Source organism: Haliotis rufescens, unplaced genomic scaffold, assembly GCF_023055435.1.
Source record: "Haliotis rufescens isolate VD_foot unplaced genomic scaffold, xgHalRufe1.0.p SCAF_1, whole genome shotgun sequence".
Lineage (NCBI taxonomy): Eukaryota > Metazoa > Mollusca > Gastropoda > Lepetellida > Haliotidae > Haliotis > Haliotis rufescens.
This window is the reverse complement of record NW_025963779.1, coordinates 84,372,083-84,393,961: the sequence shown is the minus strand read 5'-3', so window position 1 is coordinate 84,393,961 and position 21,879 is coordinate 84,372,083. Positions and strand designations below refer to the sequence as shown.

General features: G+C 42.4%; 2 protein-coding genes across 4 annotated transcripts; one reads left to right on the top strand and one right to left on the bottom strand.

Moving 5' to 3' along the window:
• The first annotated feature begins 992 nt into the window (after positions 1 to 992).
• LOC124136974 lies at positions 993 to 7,642 on the top strand. 2 transcript variants are annotated; one of them, XM_046503055.2, is made up of 3 exons: positions 993 to 1,145; positions 6,340 to 6,576; positions 7,343 to 7,642. In XM_046503055.2, exons 2-3 carry the CDS (start codon positions 6,370 to 6,372, stop codon positions 7,454 to 7,456), a joined length of 321 nt encoding a protein of 106 aa, XP_046359011.1. In that variant the 5' UTR covers positions 993 to 1,145; positions 6,340 to 6,369; the 3' UTR covers positions 7,457 to 7,642. The 2 variants fall into 2 exon arrangements, with proteins under 2 accessions (XP_046359011.1, XP_046359010.1); XM_046503054.2 differs by lacking the exon at positions 993 to 1,145 and adding an exon at positions 5,203 to 5,360.
• Positions 7,643 to 9,175: 1,533 nt separating this feature from the next.
• Positions 9,176 to 21,791, bottom strand: LOC124136938 (programmed cell death protein 7-like). 2 transcript variants are annotated; one of them, XM_046503014.2, is made up of 9 exons: positions 20,830 to 21,788; positions 20,258 to 20,401; positions 19,131 to 19,220; positions 15,404 to 15,535; positions 13,733 to 13,871; positions 11,500 to 11,612; positions 11,241 to 11,364; positions 10,517 to 10,604; positions 9,176 to 9,315 (listed from the first exon to the last, which is right to left on the bottom strand). In XM_046503014.2, exons 1-9 carry the CDS (start codon positions 21,682 to 21,684, stop codon positions 9,195 to 9,197), a joined length of 1,806 nt encoding a protein of 601 aa, XP_046358970.2. In that variant the 5' UTR covers positions 21,685 to 21,788; the 3' UTR covers positions 9,176 to 9,194. The 2 variants fall into 2 exon arrangements, with proteins under 2 accessions (XP_046358970.2, XP_048258500.1); XM_048402543.1 differs by lacking the exon at positions 9,176 to 9,315 and adding an exon at positions 9,322 to 10,461 and having other exon boundaries at positions 20,830 to 21,791.
• Positions 21,792 to 21,879: the final 88 nt, after the last annotated feature.

Below are 21,879 nucleotides of genomic sequence, written 5' to 3'. Positions count from 1 at the left end.
TGTTCAAAGAAAACAGTTCGTTATTTTTTCATATAACAAAATATATAACTGATCACCTGTTTATGTTGTAATAAAAATTATGATCTCAAACCAAAATTCCATCCCTCCCTGAAAATCAATGGTTGCTCCCCACTACAAATTCTGTATTAAGTATTGATAATTAATAATATGCAGCTGGAATTCTCCCTGGAAGAGAGGCCTTCAGCAACCCATACTTGTCGTAAGAGCGGCTAACGTGGTCGGGTGGTCAGGGTCATTGACTTGGTCGATGCATGTCACCGTACCCTAATTGCGTGGAGGTGCGGTCGGGTAGCCTAGTGGTTAAAGCGTTCTCTCGTCACGCCGAAGACCCGGGTTCGATTCCCGACATGGGTACAATGTGTGAAGCCAATTTCTGATGTCCCCCCGCCGTGATATTGCTGGAATATTGCTAAAAGCGGCGAAAAACCATACTCACTCACTCACTAATTGCGTGGATCGATGCTCATGATGTCAATCACTGGATTGTTTGGTCTACACTCGATTATTTCAGACCGCCGTCATATAGCTGGAATGTTGTGGAGTACAGCGTTAAATAACAAACAAACAAGATGGAATTCTCCATGGAAGCGAGGCGAGTGGGCAGACACTCCCGAATGGGTCACTGTGGGATGTACGAATATTTTACGGGTGCTTCAACAAAACGGACCTTGGACTAAATTCACAGTAACAATTGCAGTCCTTGCCTTTCCTTATTTACAAAATCCCAGTGCATGTATGGAACCGACTGCCATCTTCAGGAAATATCAGTAAACAATACGTGCACGGTCTTACAAGAAGCTTAGCTTGCCTGTCAATGGACGAGTTTCACCTGAGTGGTCAGGAAAGGTTGTGAATACATCAATATCAATCAAAATGTCAACACTTTTGCCCAGGTCTAAACGCATCAACCCTGCTATGTGATCAACAGGTGCTTGTAAATAATGGCCTTCTAAGTGACAGCCGTACAGAAAACAAATACGGAAAGTAAGACAATGTTGGCTTGGCTTCAGCGATTGTTAGATAACTGCTATGTCAACACAGCCATGTAAATATATTAGTCCACATAGACTGTGTGTACTGTCAACCACGGGCTAAACAGGGTGACTTTCGTGACGTGCTGTCTGGTAAGTAGAGAGTCAGTCTTACAAATGTGTATACTACAGCTACACTAAAGAAGTTAAAGAACACCTACTTTTTCATATTACCTATAGTTGACCCGTCATGCCATTGCAATATGAAAGAACCGGGTGTTTCTGAACTTCTTCTGAGTAGTATATATACATTCAAAGGAGCGTTGTAGACAGTGAGTGAGGTAAATAAAGTCGCATCGGTAGTGTTTCAGCCATATCGATACGAGCCGGGGATAGGTACATCCTTTACTGACTGACTGATATAGGAGATTTAACGTGCGCCTTCCGACTGTAGCGTATTTCGCACACGGGCCTGGACGGACCATTTAGTGTATTCCGAAAAGGGTGAAAGTGGTGTGTGCAACCCAAGAGGGGGCTTTTAGGGGTTGCTTATATTGACTTTTTGGAATTTTTAAATTTGGAATAAATGCCGGGGTGGGTGGAGGAGGGAACTAAGGGAGCCGGGTGGGGTGGGTGTTTGTATGTTTATTGTATTTTGGATTGGTAGATTAATGAGTTTTTAGATGCTTTGCACGAATTGCACGTTATATGCCGCGTTGTAATCACGTGGGGTAAAGGAGTCCGGATCCACTGTACCCTTAAAGGGGGGCTATGCTGCCAGTGCCAACCCTCGACCTAGACATTGTCAGAGGTGACACGTGTGAAACTGAGACATTGTCAGCGGTGACAGGTGTGAAACTGTGACATTGTCAGAGGTGACAGGTTTGAAACTGTGACATTGTCAGAGGTGACAGGTTTGAAACTGTGACATTGTCAGAGGTGACAGGTGTGAAACTGTGACATTGTCAGAGGTGAGCATTCCAGGACTGTCAATGACCCGAAGCTCTGTCCCAAGTGAGGGAGGGGGTGAGGGAGGGAGCTGCTTTTAGCCGTATTTTGTTTTGTCACGAAGTGAAAGATTTAATGGGGAGGGAAGTCCAAAGTGGTGCACGATTACCACATAGTGACCAAGGGTCCATGTTGGGGCACGATCAACGGAAGTCATAGGAACAAATGGCTTTCTTACTAAGAAGTATCAGGTGCGTGATTTTGTCAGTAACTTTCCCAATTCCCTTATGTATATACAGCGTTGCTATACAATTTCCTTCTTTATATACAGTGTTGTTATGCAATTCCCTTATTTATATTCAGTGCTGATATGCAATTCCCTTATCTAAATAGTGTTGCTATTAAATTCCCTTATTTAAATAGTGTTGCTATTACTTCGGTATGTGAATCGGATACGGGTATGTGGAACGGTCAGAGCGACATGCGGGTACAGGCAGGTGACGACACAACAACACATACAGAGACCTGGCTATGGATCACTCTTCAATCCTATCTAAATGAGCAATAAATCTAGTGTTTCTAGGCTAGAGAATAGTACAGGGGAATACTCCAGTTACGTGTGATATAAGACGTAAAGCGGCTTTACTACTTACAACATAGGCAGCTGCCTAATGTGCCTCAACCAGTGAGATTTACAACTATTCATGGATTGAGGGTTAGTTACACCAGGATACGTAACAGGGTGTAGTTGTGAGGTGATAGCAGCACAATGGGTTTGATCGTTAATGGACGCAAGTAAATCTGGTTGTATAGCGAGTTGGCTTTAAAAGGAGTTAAAAAATAGTAACATCGAAAAATGTATGGAATGTGAATATGTTTTTATATAATATCCGTGCCAGGCGTTATCGCAGTGCATTATTTGGCATTATAGCGAGTTCTCATGTTAACTGACCATGACGTCATTTACAACACGTGCACAGTTACATTCAACGCCATTTAAAACACGCGTACAGGTACATATAACGTCATTTACAACACGTACACAGTTACATTCAACGCCATTTAAAACACGTGTACATGTACAGGTAACGGCATTTAAAACACGTGGACAGTTACATGTAACGTCATTTACAACACGTACACAGGTACAGGTAACGTCTTTTACATGTGCACAGGTACATGAAACGTCATTTTCAACACGTGTACAGGTACGGGTAACGTCATTTAAAACATGTGTACATGTACATATAACGTCATTTACAACACGTGTACAACATTTAAATATTTGTCCTGTAATCAGACAGTTTTTATAATACAGCAGGATTTATTACTATACTATAGCTATAGGTAAACTTCAGAACTTAGCCAGTGAAATCCGGTAGAACGAAGCCCACTGGGTCAATAGAGCACAACACGACACCACAACCATTTGAACACAGTGGTAGCAAGCGGAAGGACATGTACAGATAATCATGACAAGTGCTTGGTGCTAAAAGCGCCAGGGGTAGCCGATTAATGAAGCCTGAAATTGTAGCTGTGACTCAGTACAGTGACCGAACATGTCACAAATATATGTCCACCGATTGTGCGGTGCTCTATACAAAGCATGGGTTAACAGGCTGTTACTACACGCCGTGAAGAATATGCACAACAATCGCCCTTTGTATACAGGAGCGCTGAGATAACGCTGCCGAAGCATTGACTTTCCGTTAGACGATTGTATGATAAGTTTACCTGACACGCGAGTTCCTGTTGCAGTTCAAATCATTGTGCACCATACGTTTCCTTCCTGTTTTGAAGGTGGCATTTGACATTCAACAGAATATCGAAATGTAATTTGGGTTTAATTTGTTTGTTTGTTGTTTAACGCCGCACTCAGCAATTTTACAGCTATATGACGGCGATCTGTAAATAATCGCGTCTGGACCAGACAATCCAGTGGTTGACGTCATGAGCATCGATCCACGCCGTTGGGATCGATGACAGGCATCAACCAAGTCAGCGAGCCTGACCACCCAATCAAGTTAGTTGCCTCTTACGACAAGAATGGTCGCCTTTTAGGGCAAGCATGGGTTGCTGAAGACCTATTCTATCCCGGATCTTCACTGGCCTATTTGGGTTTAAAGTCGCTGTGAGCAGTATTACATGTCAGATCAAAGAGTGTGGACAATGTCGGGCGCAGGCGTTTTCCTTTCTGGTGAACACTCGGCCGTGGGTATAGCGAAACCAAGGTTCTTAAGAAGGTCTAGTCTTTGAATCAATCAACGGATCCTGACAGCCAAGAGACATTCAGCGTACCTCGGTGGTTTCCGGAATACCACTTAACATGGCTCGGACATCCGGCGTACGTTGATTTATACCCGTTTGACCTCGATAATGTCGTCACTAGTTCTGACACGGGGGTTATCATCGGGTATTGTTAAACGGGTAGACCTCCCTACATTGGGTGTGCATCCATGCAGTGACACCCTTATTCAAGGAGTGTAACAATCAGCAATCAGTAGGTCGGTCCCGCCAAGATCATCGCTCAGTACATAGTCGCCTTAAGTCATCTCAATTTCCAATCTCAGCGTGTGTTCAATAGCATGGCTTCATGCCAGCTTTCAATACATGCGTTCAATACTACGGGGGCGTCTCAACATGTGTATGGGGTTATTGTCGTCTCGGATGTCACGTGACAGGTCCAGTGGGTGAGTGAGTGGACGCAGTTCACGATGTATGGTTAACATCTAGACTGATAATCCATTCCTACTCAGGCAGCTATTACAAAAAAACACACCTGTGCCCAATTACCTGGACATCGATCCTCGCCGTCGACGTACAATTATACACTACTCCAGCCAGACAATCACTATCTTACATAATGGACATTATGTGTCTTTTTAGCAGCCGAATCACTGTTTGTTTTCTGAAACAAGTAAAACTTCCTATACGCACCCGGACCAATCGCTAAGCAACACCCGAGAGCAAACAAACCCCATGTAATCTTCTATTAGCCAAGCTTATTCCTTCTCTTGAGCACTCCTGTTAATTTGGACTAAATGGATAATTATCTATTGACATGGCCCCTGGTCCATGCATTCCTATTGTAACAGTGTATAGATGAACACTAAGATGGCGGGTTAGTATAATCCAATCCGATCACATGCCGAGTTTACATGTTAATGGGTTCTCACAAAGAAAAGTGTTTTATTCGACTTTGGTGTTACCAATCCTTTTGGGGGATTATGGCTCCATAGAAATTCTTCCTGTAACACCCTCCCCGCGTTGTCCACAATAGTGGGATTACCGTGGAAGCACTGCCAGAACCGACAGTATTTGGAGGGTAGATACCGCTTGACTTCGAGTTGAGCAGTCGGGTGTTTAAGTGCTCGTGAAGTGTTGACATAGCTGTTATGGTAACTAGTTTGTACAAGAAAGGTAGGTTAGAAGAAATGTAACATATGTTCGTTTGTTTATGTTTATGAAATTCAGTTATAGTGTGTCTTGTTTTCGAGCTGTGCTGTGTGTATGCTTGTTTTGAGATACCCGTTGTCAGCCGTCGGGGTCGATGTTGTTCGAAATGTGCCTCTGTTCACCTAGCAGTGAATGGGTACCCGGTAGGATGAGATGGCTTGTTGTTAACCTTCTAGCGACTAACAGACAGCTTGGGTGGCGTACTCCCCAGGGAGCTGAAAATGATTGAGTGCACACTGCACCAGTGACCGGAGTAATAATAGCGCTTTGAGCATGCCCCTGTGTGGTGTGGACAATGCGGAAAATAAATTATTATTATTATTATTGTTGTTATGTAACACATGGGTTGTGGTCTACTGCTGTGAAATTGTTCAAATGTGAAATACGCTACACGTGATTTACATCCTTCACCCTAATTGCTATTTTTTTCTTAAAATTGTCTAACTTTGCTCAAACCTAACACCAAAGATACTCGCGACTTGAGATATTTGATATCACAATCATTGATACATATTGGTCGATAACAAGGCGACTATGCTTGTCGTAAGAGGCGACTAACGGGATCTGGTTGCCAGGCTCGCTGACTTGCTGGATGCATGACATCGATCCCATTGGCGTGGATCGTTGCTCATGATGTCAATCACTGGATTGTCTGGTCAATACTCGATTTACAGACCGCCGTCATATAGCTGGAATATAGCAGTGTGCGGCGTAAAACCAACCAACTAACGATTAAAACAATTACTGCTATGCAGTACTCAGATCCTAGACCTGTAAGTTTGGGAGATGTACCGTCGCCATAGATACGTACATTTAATGTCTTTACATGTTACAGAAAACGTAGTTAAGAACTCTTGGACTTGTCTTTACAATGTCAATTACCTGTCGCTGCTTTGCTGTTAGTTACGTGTCATTAGAGTACAAGTCAACGTTTTCATTTCAGCGGTATAAGGGAAATAACTCTAGTGTAACGATGACGTCCGAGTCCTCAGTCAATCCCCCCAGCAGTAAGCTCCCCTGGGGCACAATCCTCAAGCCGAAGTACGGCCTCGGCCACCAGAAGCTGAGCGAGGAAGAGATCGAGGCTGTGGTGGCGAGGTTGAACCAAGTCTCGGAGTCAAAGGAACCGACTTTCAACAGACCGAACAAAAATATGAGTCAAGATGAAATAAATGAAATGGTGAGTAAGAGATCTTAAACTTGAACCATTGTTTTTAGTGACTGATCATTTATTAAAGGGGGGAGCGGTGGATTAACGGGGAGGGATCGAGAAACGACACTGCGAAAGTGAGGCATCGCCAAACTTTAACCACTATGTGTTTGTGTTTGTATAGGGGGTGTGGGGGTGTTTAGGGGCAATGTGGTGGGCATGGTAAAATTGCAGTTCTCTTTATTTCAAATGTTATATTTTTAATAAATTTGAACATTACTTAGGGTTTGGTTATTTATTTTTTGAGTTGAGCCGGGGGGAGATGAAAAAATGTTGCATAAAATAGGGGATGGTTGGTGAAATATGATAGTTCTGAGACTGTCCCCCCCTCCCACCACCCAATAATACATGGGTGAGTGAGTTTAGTTTTACACCGCTTTTAGCAATATTCCAGCAATATCACGGCAGGGGACCCATAATACATGAGGGGCGGTGGGGTAGTCTAGTGGTTAAAGCGTTCCCTCGTCACACCGAAGACCCGGGTTCGATTCCCCATATGGGTACAATGTGTGAAGCCCATCTGTGGTGTCCCCCCACCGTGATATTGCCGGAATATTGCTAAAACCATACTCACTCACTCACTTTCTTCTGGCAACTATAGGTGTTAAACATAGATCTATCGATTGATGTTTATTATTCTTTCTCAACAAAATATTAACACAACATCCCATACAAATACTGAAGTAGCCCCAAAGTGTATTATATCAACCGACTAGCATTTCATCTGTTGTTTCAGCTTGAAAGATTAACCAAAGCTCAGGATATTCCCGACAGTGACCGGCGTGTTGTCAAGTCTATCTACAAAGACATGGGTGTGGTCGCATCGTACGCATGGAAGGGGTTCAACTAGAGGAGACATGGATTGGATGATATACATTCTGGGGAACACACGCCACTTGTGAATGATGTACAACGCACGTATGCGTGAATGGTGTCCGTCATTTCTGAGATGTCTTGTCATGTATTATAAATGAACATTAATTTATTTTCATGTGTGAGTCACTTCACCACCATAAATAAACTACCTACACAATCAGTGTTTTTCTTATGTTGTAAAGGGTGTTATCAGAGTATAGGTCATACTGGATTTACAAACTGGTGCAATGACCATGTGGGGAGCCAGCGCTCTATCACGGAGGGACCTGCTTGTTTGTTGTTTAACGCCCCACTCAGCAATATTCCAGCTACATGATGGCGGTCTGTAAATAATTGACTCTGGACCAGACAATCCATGGATTGACATCATCAGCATTGATCTACGCATTTGGGATAAATGACATGCATCAGTCAAGTCCGAGAGCCTGGCCGCCCGATCCGGTAATCACATGGGTGCTGGAGACCTATTCTGTGTCATATGAGACCATATGGATTTGGTGACTTTGTTTATAGGATATATATATGACACAAGTTTGTCTGCGCAAAGGTAGATTATCGCTAATGACAAAAAACAAAACCTGATGTTATGGAGCGAGGATGTGTCATGAGAAACCTTTACAGACCTACTGGGACATTATTTAATGTTCATGGAGATTTTTACCATTAGTATAGAAAACGTACTGCTTTATGGATAACAACATCTGGTTAATTGCATATAGAGACGTTTTGATGTAGATTCTCACTGCTATCAAGACCAGTCCAGCTTGATAACGGTGTAAGAAACTTTGCTATAAGCTATAAACCAGAAGTTGCTGTCCATAAAGTTTACCTTATTCTACTTACTGACCAACTTCTTGAATGCCAGTCAAACAGTTCTCTCAACATGCGGTGATCATTATGTAACAGACTGGAAGAGTGTTTGAGGTGTGAACATCCAAACTATTTTTCAAGGTTATTATGCATGAAATAGCAACAGATGAACAAAACCTTAATGGTTATATACTTCGACATTTGGATAAGGTTTATTCAAGTTAAGGTGTTATGACAGGGGACACTTCGAGTCCCAGAATCCGACAGCGAGACAAGTGTGGGTACGGGGGTTCTGCCCTGCAATCTCCACAGGGAGACAGAGAGGGTCACTGTAAACCCATTCCGCCCCACAGTCCAAGCATACACACTTGGGACTAGTCCTGCCCCAGAGGCTTGACAGACATGCATATCTGCCCAGCACACTGACACCTGAATCCACTGAGATTCTGTGTCTCTGGTCAGAAGTACAGGTCATGCCGGGAAAGTATGAGGTGAGGTGAAATTGGGTTTAAGGTCGCGTCCAAGATTATTGCACTTATATACCGCCATGCGTGTATGTGTTTGTGTGGCTGCTTGTACTAGTCCGGACTGATGCCAATTTATAGTGCTAGTTCACTGAGATACCATGCCGCAGTTTAACATGAATACCCCACTCAGACACAGTATACTGACTCCGAGCCGTCCAGTCCTTGTTTTAGCCCCTTAATGCCAAGCGCCAGACAGGGTAACAAGTACCATCTTTTAACGTCTTTTGGTATGACGTGGCCGGGGATCAAACCCCGGACCTTCCGCTCTCCGGGCGGACGCTCTACCACTAGACCACGGAGGCGGTCAGGGCAAGTATGAAACATATTCACTATAAACAAGGAAACAACACACCATATTTATAAGTAAGAAAGTATTTAATCCTTCAAGGTGGATGCCCAGGCCTCCGATGAGGGTTCAGCAGGCATGATCCAGCCATCCGGGATACGACTCCCGGCAGGGATGTTGGGTGGTACCAGATGGAGGTCCCACTCATGTCTGCAACACAACAAGCCCAGTTGTACCACAAACCAACATTACATTAATTGTTTGCCTCTGACAGTAGTATCGTGACGAAACATAACACTTTTACAAACTGACAAGTAAGTGAGTAAGTGAGTGAGTGAGTTGGGTTTAACGCCGCTTTTAACAGTATTTCAGTTATATCATGGAATGTCAGCTTTATGTGGGAGGAAAGCCCGAAGTGATTAAGGTCTCAGACGTTTACCACTTTGGTGAAACCCTCGAGCATGGGTATGGTGCTAACAAACCTAGAAACATAATCAGGGAAAAGTAAGGAGTGATTGTTTTGAGGTATTGTGTACCAGTAATACATTGCTGTATTCACCACATATTGTCAAAGGAGGTCCCTTATTAAGACCTGAAACAAGTTCATTTTTCAGGGATCAAGCATTTGTGAACAAACCTACATTCAAACGCTGATGAATCTTAAACATTTTTGATAATAGTTACTAGGTGGGATGAGGCGAAATATTTAACATCGCGTCCAAGATTATTGCACTTATATAGCAACATGCAGGCACACTTATAAATATTACTTACAGACTGGACTAGAAGTTGGTCAGGGGTTAGGTATTGATGCAGGGCGCTTATTACAGTGAATATGGTACATATTCTTTACATTTTGAGCAAATTTTTATAGTGTCTCTACGTTGATCAAACGAAACTGCATGGATATGTTTATAATGCATGTGTCAGTAAGTTAGTTTTAATTAAAACCACAGTGCACAATGTACTACTCAATCAAGTCAAAGAACATCCAATGTTTTCATGACCAGTTATAGCTGTAATACCATGACAGATTGAGTGTAATAATATGAAAGAATCGGGTGTTCTTTAACTTCTTTTGAGCAGTATCTTTCAGTTACTTCCCAGTGTGTCAGACCAAAGGCCGTAACACAGATGAATCTGGGATCAGACCATTCTGCTGAAACCAAACCCCTGGAGCAGTGTACTGACCTGATCTGCACCAGACCATTCTGCTGAAACCAAACCCCTGGAGCAGTGAACTGACCTGATCTGCACCAGACCATTCTGCTGAAACCAAACCCCTGGAGCAGTGTACTGACCTGATCTGCACCAGACCATTCTGCTGAAACCAAACCCCTGGAGCAGTGAACTGACCTGATCTGCACCAGACCATTCTGCTGAAACCAAACCCCTGGAGCAGTGTACTGACCTGATCTGCACCAGTGCTTCTATGCTGTGTTCAGCCTGAGTGTAGTAGCTATAGAAGGGAAATAACTCTGTGTCTTCTGATACAGCAGCTGAAATACAAACAGGTCATTAAACATACAAACAACTAGTTATGTCAAATACTTAGGAATAGCCATCTTCTTAAACGTGGCAATCAATAGAGATGACTCTTAGATGTCAATGAAGAGAAGTGGGTTACCATACTGCACACCAGGCAGTTTGTTTGTTTGTTGTTTAACGCCCCACTCAGTAATATTTCAGCAATATGACGGTGGTCTGTAAATAATCGAGTCTGGACCAGACAATCCAGTGATTGACATCATAAGCATTAATCCACGCAGTTGGGATACGATGCCATGCATCAACCAAGTCAGCAAGCCTGACCCCCCGATCTTGTTAGTCGCCTTTTACGACAAACATGGGCTGAAGACCAATTCTAACCTGGAATCTTCACAGGATCCAGGCAGTCTATATAGCATATAAATCTGATAGCTAGAACTCATTTCGAATTAATTGAAATCATTTTTATGATCTACAGATATACCCAGTCAATATTTTAATGTAAGAATCAGTTTAATCCTTAACTGAACTGAATACCTATTATTAACATAAGAGCAAATTACTGAATAAAAGTAAGAAATATCCTGTACCTAACTTGGGCTGACCTTTAACAATGATCAACATATTATCAGACCACAACAACTTGCCTTTTTTCCCAAACAGTTTTTCCGTAGCAAGTTTCTTGTCTCGCTTCTCCTTGGCAAGTTCCTTCAAGCGTTTAATCTCCTTGTCTCGCTCCATTGTCTCCTCCTCCACTGTATCCAGCATCACCTACAACATGTCAGTCATTGAACTTATCCGTGGCAATGTACGTTTGGACAATGATGTCAGAGGGGACTAGGTCAGACACTTTCACTGTTGAAACATTACTACGATCTACGTCAATGTTACAAAACCAGACAGCACCTTGAGCGTCCTCTCCTCACTCTCGTACACTGTCTGCTGCGTCTCTATCAGTGAGGTCAGCAGCTTCATCTTCTTCTCAAAGTTGTTGTCATACACATCCGAGGCATAGCGGCCTGCAGATAACACAAGATGACGATGAATGTACCACATCACACTGTCAATAACACAAGATGACGATGAATGTACCACATCACACTGTCAATAACACAAGATGACGATGAATGTACCACATCACACTGTCAATAACACAAGATGACGATGTATGTACCACACACTGTCAATAACACAAGATGACGATGAATGTACCACATCACACTGTCAATAACACAAGATGACGATGAATGTACCACATCACACTGTCAATAACACAAGATGACGATGAATGTACCACATCACACTGTCAATAACACAAGATGATGATGAATGTACCACATCACACTGTCAATAACACAAGATGACGATGAATGTACCACATCACACTGTCAATAACACAAGATGATGATGAATGTACCACACACTGTCAATAACACAAGATGACGATATATGTACCACATCACACTGTCAATAACACAAGATGACGATATATGTACCACATCACACTGTCAACAACACAAGATGACGATTTATGTACCACATCACACTGTCAATAACACAAAATGACGATATACAGTCAAGTCCCGTTTATCCGACATCGATGGTTGCATATGATTGTGTCGGATTAACGAGTATGTCGGGTAAACAAAATTTAGTAGTATCAACGTTCGTGATCGAAAATCGGACAACTACACGATAGATAAGGATTCAAACACGTTATAAAAAATATAAAATATATATTCATATTGTTATGTTAAATTGTTGGCGGAATATGTTTTCTAATCATTCAACCTCTAAAGTTTAACACAAAACAACTGTTACGGACTGTTTGACAGATTCAAAATACTTTAAAAAGCATAGTCTGGAATGGAAGTCGCAACTTTGAAACTGGTACCCAAAGCTTAAGAAAGCTGCTTTCTAAGTGGCTAACGCCGACTTCCTGTTGTTCATTCATTGGTAGGTCATAGTTCGCGAAAGGTTGTTCTGACGTGACTTGTAATGGGATGTCCTCGTCGATAGCGAGAACTTGTATCTGATTTTAATAAGATTGAGGTAATCTAAGCATGTGAATTATCCTGTTTTCTTTATTTAAAGCATTAATTGTTTATTGTTAAGCAAGTTTATCGCTGCAGCTTTGTAATATGCAGCTACCAGCCGACTCGCCTCGCATCAAAACACTGGCTGTGTACTCGCGGGCAGATGACCACAGAGTATGCTGATCACTGTGTCGGATTAACGAGACTGATTAATGAGTGATTCCGGTATTTCGTTGCAAATTAGGTGTGTCGGAGTCGGAGTGCGAGACTGTCGGATTAACGGGTCTAAATAGCACTGATTTAATCGGTTCCCATCATTAGTGTCGGATAAAGCCTATTGTCGGATTAACGAGTGTCGGATTAACGAGACTTGACTGTATGTACCACATCACACTGTCAATAACACAAGATGATGATGAATGTACCACATCACACTGTCAATAACACAAGATGATAATGAATGTACCACATCACACTGTCAATAACACAAGATGATGATGAATGTACCACATCACACTGTCAGTAACACAAGATGATGATGAATGTACCACATCACACTGTCAGTAACACAAGATGATGATGAATGTACCACATCACACTGTCAATAACACAAGATGATGATGAATGTACCACATCACACTGTCAATAACACAAGATGATGATGAATGTACCACATCACACTGTCAATAACACAAGATGATGATGAATGTACCACATCACACTGTCAGATTACATTGTGTTTTACCATCTCAGATTGTCAAGATAACAACAAGAATAATTCTATACATTACATATTGGTTGCCATAAGCTGAGCTCATGAAATTTGAAAAGACTTCGACTTCTGCCACCTGGCTCAAGTCTCAGACTTCCCAAAATGTTTACATTGCACATGACATCAAGTTGTCAAATGTTGTCATGGTGTCCTTGGGCAGTCTTTGAAAAAACATTTTGATTGTCTGCACATTAACTTCTCTCTTGGTATTTGGTAGTGCTAATGTATGGACTACATAAGCTGAGCTTACAAAAGCAAATGCAATATATCTCAACTCTGGTTATGGCCTGGTGGCTAGAGGTGAATACTCCTATGTGTGCCTCACACTCACCCTGGTTTATGGCAGCAACTCTCCTGACTTTCCGCAGCTTCTGGAGGGCCTTCAGGAAGTCCTGTGTCTTCTTGGCATCAGAGATCTTCTTCCTGACAGAACTCAGAGTGGCATCAGCTGACTTCTTCAGCTCTTCTTTCTGAAAAATATCAATGATATCATTTGATGTGACTGTGGATGTATTTGAGGAGGACCTGGATGTAACCGATGAGGACCTGGATGTAACTGGGGAGGACCTGGATGTAACTGGGGAGGACCTGGATGTAACTGGAGAGGACCTGGATGTATTTGAGGAGGACCTGAATGTAACTGGGGAGGACCTGGATGTAACTGGGGAGGACCTGGATGTAACTGGGGAGGACCTGGATGTAACTTGGGAGGACCTGGATGCAACTGGAGAGGACCTGGATGTAACTGGGGAGGACCTGGATGTAACTGGGGAGGACCTGGATGTAACTGGGGAGGACCTGGATGTAACTGGGGAAGACCTGGATGTAACTGGGGAGGACCTGGATGTAATTGGGGAGGACCTGGATGCAACTGGGGAGGACCTGGATGTAACTGGGGAGGACCTGGATGTAACTGGGGAGGACCTGAATGCAACTGGGGAGGACCTGGATGTAACCGATGAGGACCTGAATGTAACTGGGGAGGACCTGGACGTAACTGGGGAGGACCTGGATGCAACTGGGGAGGACCTGGATGTAACCGGGGAGGACCTGGATGCAACTGGGGAGGACCTGGATGTAACTGGGGGGGACCTGGATGTAACTGGGGGGGACCTGAATGTAACTGGGGAAGACCTGGATGTAACTGGGGAAGACCTGGATGCAACTGGGGAGGACCTGGATGTAACTGGGGAGGACCTGGATGTAACTGGGGAGGACCTGGATGTAACTGGGGAGGACCTGGATGTAACTGGGAGGGACCTGGATGTAACTGGGGAGGACCTGGATGTAACTGGGGGGGACCTGAATGTAACTGGGGAGGACCTGGATGCAACTGGGGAAGACCTGGATGTAACTGGGGAGGACCTGGATGCAACTGGGGAGGACCTGGAAATAACTGGGGAGGACCTGGATGTAACTGGAGAGGACCTGGATTTAACTTGGGAGGACCTGGACGTAACTGAGGAGGTTGTGGCTGCAACTGGGGAGGACCTTGATGCAACTGTGGAGGACCCAGGATGTTTGTTTGTTTGTTGTTTAACACCGCTTTCTGAAATATTTCAGCTGTATGATGGTGGTCTGTATATAATCAAGTCTGGACCAGACAAACCAGTGATTGACATCATGACCATTGATCTACGCAATTTGGATACGATGACATGAACCATCAAGTCAGCGAGCCTGACCACCCGATCCCGTTAGTCGCCTCTAATGACAAGCATAGTCGCCATTTACGGCTGTCATGGGTTGCTGAAGACCTATTCTAACCTGGATCTTCACGGGTCGACTAGGATGTAACTGAGGAGGACCTGGACGTAACTGAGGAGGACCTGGACGTAACTTGGGAGGACCTGGACGTAACTCTCTCAGCAAATTTGGCTGACAATAATCAATATTTTCAGGTTCAATATTAATTCAGAGGTCAGTTCAGTATCAAAATAAAATTAGGAAAATTGTATCACACCAAATCTACAGATTACAACAACCCCATCATTGTCTTCACCTGTTTCTCATGTTCAGCCTGCTGTGTCATCTTCTCCCTCCATTCCTCCAGCTGCTTATGACGCTGGTCTCGCTTTTCATCTGCTGCCACCTTCATCTCGTACTCCTCCTTCTTGCGTCTCTTTACCCGCATCTGTAACACCAGTCTCAATACAGCCTGATCCACAAAGCGCCCATTGCGCTATGGCATTCGACCCATACAGGGATGTACATGTCTTCATTTTACCAAGCTCCATACAGGGATGTACATGTTCTGATCTTACAAAGCTCCATACAGGGATGTACATGTTCTGATCTTACAAAGTTCCATACAGGGATGTACATATGTCAGGCTATTACCAAGCTCCATACAGGGATGTACATATGTCAGGCATACAGGGATGTACATGTCTTGATCTTACAAAGCTCCATACAGGGACGTTCATATGTATGGCTATTACTGAGCTCCATACAGGGATGTACATATGTCAGGCTATTACCAAGCTCCATACAGGGATGTACATAAGTCAGGCATACAGGGATGTACATGTCTTGATCTTACAAAGCTCCATACAGGGATGTACATATGTCAGGCATACAGGGATGTACATGTCTTGATCTTACAAAGCTCCATACAGGGACGTTCATATGTCAGGCTATTACTGAGCTCCATACAGGGATGTACATGTCTTGATCTTACAAAGCTCCATACAGGGATGTACATATGTCAGGCATACAGGGATGTACATGTCTTGATCTTACAAAGCTCCATACAGGGATGAACATATGTCAGGCTATTACCAAGCTCCATACAGGGATGTACATATGTCAGGCATACAGGGATGTACATGTCTTGATCTTACAAAGCTCCATACAGGGACGTTCATATGTCAGGCTATTACTGAGCTCAATACAGGGATGTACATATGTCAGGCTATTACTGAGCTCCATACAGGGATGAACATATGTCAGGCTATTACCAAGCTCCATACAGGGACGTACATATGTCAGGCATACAGGGATGTACATGTCTTGATCATACAAAGCTCCATACAGGGATGTACATATGTCAGGCTATTACCAAGCTCCATACAGGGATGTACATGTCTTGATCTTACAAAGCTCCATACAGGGATGTATATGTCAGGCTATTACCAAGCTCCATACAGGGATGTACATGTCTTGATCTTACAAAGCTCCATACAGGGATGTATATGTCAGGCTATTACCAAGCTCCATACAGGGATGTACATGTCTTGATCTTACAAAGCTCCATACAGGGATGTACATAAGTCAGGCTATTACCTAGCTCCATACAGGGACGTTAAAGATTTTAGACCATTCATAACCATAATCCATTATTGTTTGTTGCCGTTGCACATGCTGGACACTGTCCCAAATAGGGGTGTGATGCAGCTGAGCTTGTTGATACAGTGAAGTCAATATTCTTACTCAATATGATTACTGAGATCATACACTACATACATTCTAAAACGTGTTCTAGTACAAAAATTAAAACCTATTTCATCATCAGTAGACCATAGGAAACAAAATTTGAACAAAAGCTGTAATGGCTATAATTCTGAAACAGTTCTCAATATTGCTACAATTTTGAACTGAATAAAACATTTCTTATTTGTTCAAGCAGGACTAGCCACACTCTGAGGACTACTGAATTAAGGTGTTTGTTAATAAATTATATTTCTGTCAGTGTTGTCAGTGTGAGCCCACATAAGTTGATTCATGACTAGTTTGTCTGTAGTCAGAGTTGTTCACCAAAATGTTTTGGTATTGACAACATAATCCTGGGTCAAGCACACTGGTCTACAACATACATCAATACTGTGTGTGTGTTAGAGTGAGAAAGAAGCTACTTCTTGTAACCGTTCTTAGGCTCACAAATGATTGTCATACTAACTACAACACTGGCAAGACCATTGTTCAGTTCATTGTCATATCCCTTCTAGTTATAGTGAGTGAGTATGGTTTTTCGCCGCTTTTAGCAATATTCCAGCAATATCACGGCGGGGGACACCAGAAATGGGCTTCACACATTGTACCCATGTCAGGAATCGAACCTGGGTCTTCGGCGTGACGTGCGAACGCTTTAACCACTAGGCTACCCGACCGCCCCACTCCTTGTTATATGTGCTGCAACATGTACAGATATATGTAATATAGGTCTAGCAATTGGGTGGGGTTGCGATGTATGTATCCCGATACTACAGGTGCAATACGCTAGAGGGGACCTAAATGGGGAATGTTATGCTGTTTATAGCCAACTGGGAAATACTAGAGAATCTGCAGATTCTTTTGTTATTCACATGCTTTACGCCATTATAAACTGTAATGTAATGCATCTTTCGTATTGTGATATGGGGGTTGTAAATCTATGTTTTGTATCATGGGCCTTGTATCGGGATACACTACTGTATCGCTGTATCGTTACACCTCTAAAATATAACATAGGATGACCATGATGACCTCAAGATACTTCTTAAACTAAGTGAATTATGGAACAAGATTCGGTCACAGATACAACTGTGAATACTGTCAGTCCTATTTATTTTATTCCAATGGGCTAACATATTTCACAAGCTCAAAAAATGAGAACAAAATATGTACACCAACAACAGTAAGGTGCTAAAGACTCCCGGTGTTTGAGGGTTTAGAAAACCCCTAATTTCAATTCCAAATGAAAAAGATTCCACTATGTACTGGTGTAAGTGGACGAAACATCACCCTGGCCAGTTCTTCCCCAGGGAAGTTATAGTCTCGAATTGAGGTGGGGAAGGGTCACCAAAGGCCAGATCTTCGCCTATCTTGACTCCAACCTCTGTCAGTTCTATCTCATCATGGGCCAGTTCTGTCTCATCATGGGCCAGTTCTATCTCATCATGGGCCAGTTCTATCTCATCATGGGCCAGTTCTGTCTCATCATGGGCCAGTTCTATCTCATCATGGGCCAGTTCTATCTCATCATGGGCCAGTTCTGTCTCATCACGGGCCAGTTCTGTCTCATCACGGGCCAGTTCTATCTCATCATGGGCCAGTTCTATCTCATCATGGGCCAGTTCTATCTCATCATGGGCCAGTTCTTGGCCTAGAATGAACCTTTTCCCCCTAAGATAAATTATAAATTTGAAGCAGTGAAGATCTAGCACATTCCTTCCCCGGGAAGGTTTAGCCATAGCATTTGTTCCCCGGGAAGGTTTAGCCTTCCAACAGTACAACATGGAGAGCTGAGATACTACTTCCCCATTGTGTCTGTCCACGGTACATCCATGGTACATGATAAAGGATACAAACATAAAGGATACAGTAGGTTAGATCAAAAAGTTGTCTCAGTCAAGAGAACAATACTGAAACACAACCAAGACTGAAGCCAGTTAAGTTGACACTTACTGAAAGAAAAAAAATCATAAACATGATAAATCAGGGAATGCTTCAAGATGTCCCAACTTGTTACTTAGTAAACATGACAAACCTTTCTTTCTTTAAATAATTCTCTCAAAATTGTCTTAACCAATGAATAACTCTTCAGTACATTAACTTTGCGACTATGAGGGTAAAACATGACAAGATGTCTCCACTAGAATAGTACAGCATTATCAATAAGATCAGCTATCAACATGATCAATATCACTTGAGAATACAAAGATGAACAATAATGAATACAAGAAACATGTTCATTAAATAGTTATTAGACAAAGTGTCATCAATTTCATCAAATGAAGCTATGAACCTACCCTCTTTCTTCGTCTTGCTTGTGTTTTTGACTTGATAGTTGCCAACATTTCGTCGTTGTTGAGATACTTGTAGACATCCATGCACTTGTCCTGAGTAGAACACAAATCATGGCATCTACACATTTTATTACATTCCAATTTCAAATGGACAAACTTCATTATGCAGAAGTACTCATTACCTACTATTTACTCATGATTTAGTACTTGAAACTGGGAAAGAGTGAGTTGCCTAAGATGAAATAAAGCAAATCCCAACTACACATACACTGCAGTGCCCTGTTCTTACTGCAAGCTGTTAGTCTGGCTATGGCAACAGAGGGCTGACAGCATCGAAGTACAGAGACAATCAAGTTGAATCAACCAAGTCACATATTCCTACAACTTATCAATGTGATAATCTGCTGTTACAGTGGGGTACTGGGGACCTATTCTGCCACCGATTGCCAAAAAACAGCTGATTATCCAGCTCAGAAGACTTTCAATAACTTCATTATTTCAGAATCGAGTTCCATCAATCTTCATGGGTAAATTAAATTTCTAGTACACGAAACACAGATAATTATTTCATCATGCAAATTACTTTCATTACACTTCACCATCCTGACTTACACCAGATACCATGCTTAGTTTGGCCTCTTCTTCATATTCTTATGCCTATTTGGAGTTTACACAATTTTTATTCTTCAAAACCATAATTGTTTGTCAAGACAATAAAGAAAATAATTGAGAAAAAAACATTACATTGTATCTTACTTCCAACAATGTCCAATAAAGTTTGTGATATTATATTGTAAGATCTGTAAACAATGGAAAACCAAATTTTCAGCTATGATGGCGGTCTCTAAAATAATCAAGACTGAACCATACAATCTAGTGATTGACGTATTAAACATTGATCCACGCAATTGGGATAAGATTACATGCATCAACCAAGTCAGCAAGCTTGACCACCCAATCCCGTTAGTCACTTTTTACTACAAGCATAGTCGCCTTTTTTGGCAAGCATGGGTTGTTGAAGACCTATTCTACCCTGGATCTTCACGGGTCCCGACTACTAGCACTACTCTAAGTCAAGAAGTATCATTGTTTTGAATAGCCATGATGACATTGCACTATTAAGGGTCTACCTTATACTCCTCCGTCAGATTCTTCTCTGACTCCCACACCTGGGGGTCAGCTGTGATGGTCAGCGCCTCCAGAGATTGATACTGATGGTGCAGTTTGGCCAAGAGGAGGATGCTCTGATGGAAGGCCTTCTGGACATCTGGGAACTAGTTATTTATGAAATTATCAATTTGACATGAATTATGTTAGCTTTTCTTTGCACGCTTAGGGTATTTACATACCAAATAAGGGAGACAGAGGTACTCTATGAGATGAACATAAAAACATATTTGCTATCAATGTCCATTTCCATAGAATCCCTGAGAAATTTTATTTCAGCATGCGTTAAACATGTTCAATCATCAAGTATTCAATCCCCAAAATAAAACATCCTATTGTTTGATCTTTAAAGTAATCCTATTTATATTTCCTGCAAAATGAAACACTGCTGTTGATATTGGGATGGATATTGCAAGTGTTTCTTGAGAGTAAGTTGGACTTAACATCTCTATGAACAGTAGATCAGTGATATCATTTCAGCTAAGCACATGAAGTATGTGGTACAAACAATCCATATGGATGCATGGTTATGTACCTTGTATTCCACTGTTGATATGTCTGAAGATTTCTTAAGTAATGGCATTGTTTTCAATTTCCCATGTTTCTTTAACCAATTCTGTACCCAATTCTGATCATTTTCTCTTTGATATTTGTCATAGTAAGAGTCAGATTTATCTTCATCATCTGTTAGATACTGCATCATATTGTGACCAGGCATATGGTCATGTTTATTGTTCCTCATGTCCATAGGATCCATTCTGTGCTGTGCTGAATGTACAGGCATCATCCCTGCAGACATGTTACCAGGACCTCTCATATTTGAGGAGGTGACATTTCCATAAGTCATTGGTGGTGGTTGGAATGAATGATAGTTACTGTTTGAACTGTTACTTTTAGGTATGCCATTCTCTCCAATCAAGAAAGGTGGTTGATTAAACCCTGGAGGTGCTGCACTTCGTATATTCATATCAGCTCGTTGATTAAAATCTAATGTCTCGTGAGGCGATTCTCTCACATTGGGAAAGGGCGGTGGCATCCTTGGCCCTAAATCCGATGTGTTAGGAAACTGTAAGTTCGGATTTGACGTTTGAAACATAGCTTGATGTACAGGCTGCCCAGAATGGGGCGGACCCATGATAGTTGGTGGCTGTGCATCAAAAAAGGGGACATCAGGTCCAGCCATCGGCGGTCTCCCCACTGTCATGTTTGGGGGTCCATGCTGGAATACCTGTGAGAAATTCGGTGGTGGCGGAAGGCCAATGTGCTGAACGTGAGGTGCATTTTCATGAGTAAAACCATGGTGAGTGACCTGCACCCCTCTGTGTATATGTGCGTTCAGCTCAGTTTGAGGTATGCCGTGTCGCATACGAGGAGAACTTGATGGAAACATTTTAATGTTACAGCATGAACTCGCTAAAGCTGAGCATTGTTGCAACTGTTCCGTTCTTGCACATGGGCCGCCATTTTGTAGCTGAAAATATCGAAAAGACACACCATATGATAAAACGAATATCACTTTCTGATAGTTAATATATTGCCAAATGTACATCTGCAAAGACTTATAATACGAATAATAAAACATTAA

Bases quoted from the DNA above. Each gene is read 5' to 3' on its own strand.
- LOC124136974 (XM_046503055.2), top strand. From the start codon at position 6,370: ATGACGTCCGAGTCCTCAGTCAATCCCCCCAGCAGTAAGCTCCCCTGG. The intron at 6,577-7,342 runs GTGAGTAAGAGA...CTGTTGTTTCAG, and splicing joins AAGATGAAATAAATGAAATG to CTTGAAAGATTAACCAAAGC.
- LOC124136938 (XM_048402543.1), bottom strand. From the start codon at position 21,684: ATGTTTCCATCAAGTTCTCCTCGTATGCGACACGGCATACCTCAAACT. The intron at 11,365-11,499 runs GTGCTGTCTGGT...GACATGTTGTAG, and splicing joins GTGAGGAGAGGACGCTCAAG to GTGATGCTGGATACAGTGGA. The intron at 10,462-10,516 runs GTCAGTACACTG...GGTGCAGATCAG, and splicing joins GAAGCACTGGTGCAGATCAG to GTCAGTTCACTGCTCCAGGG.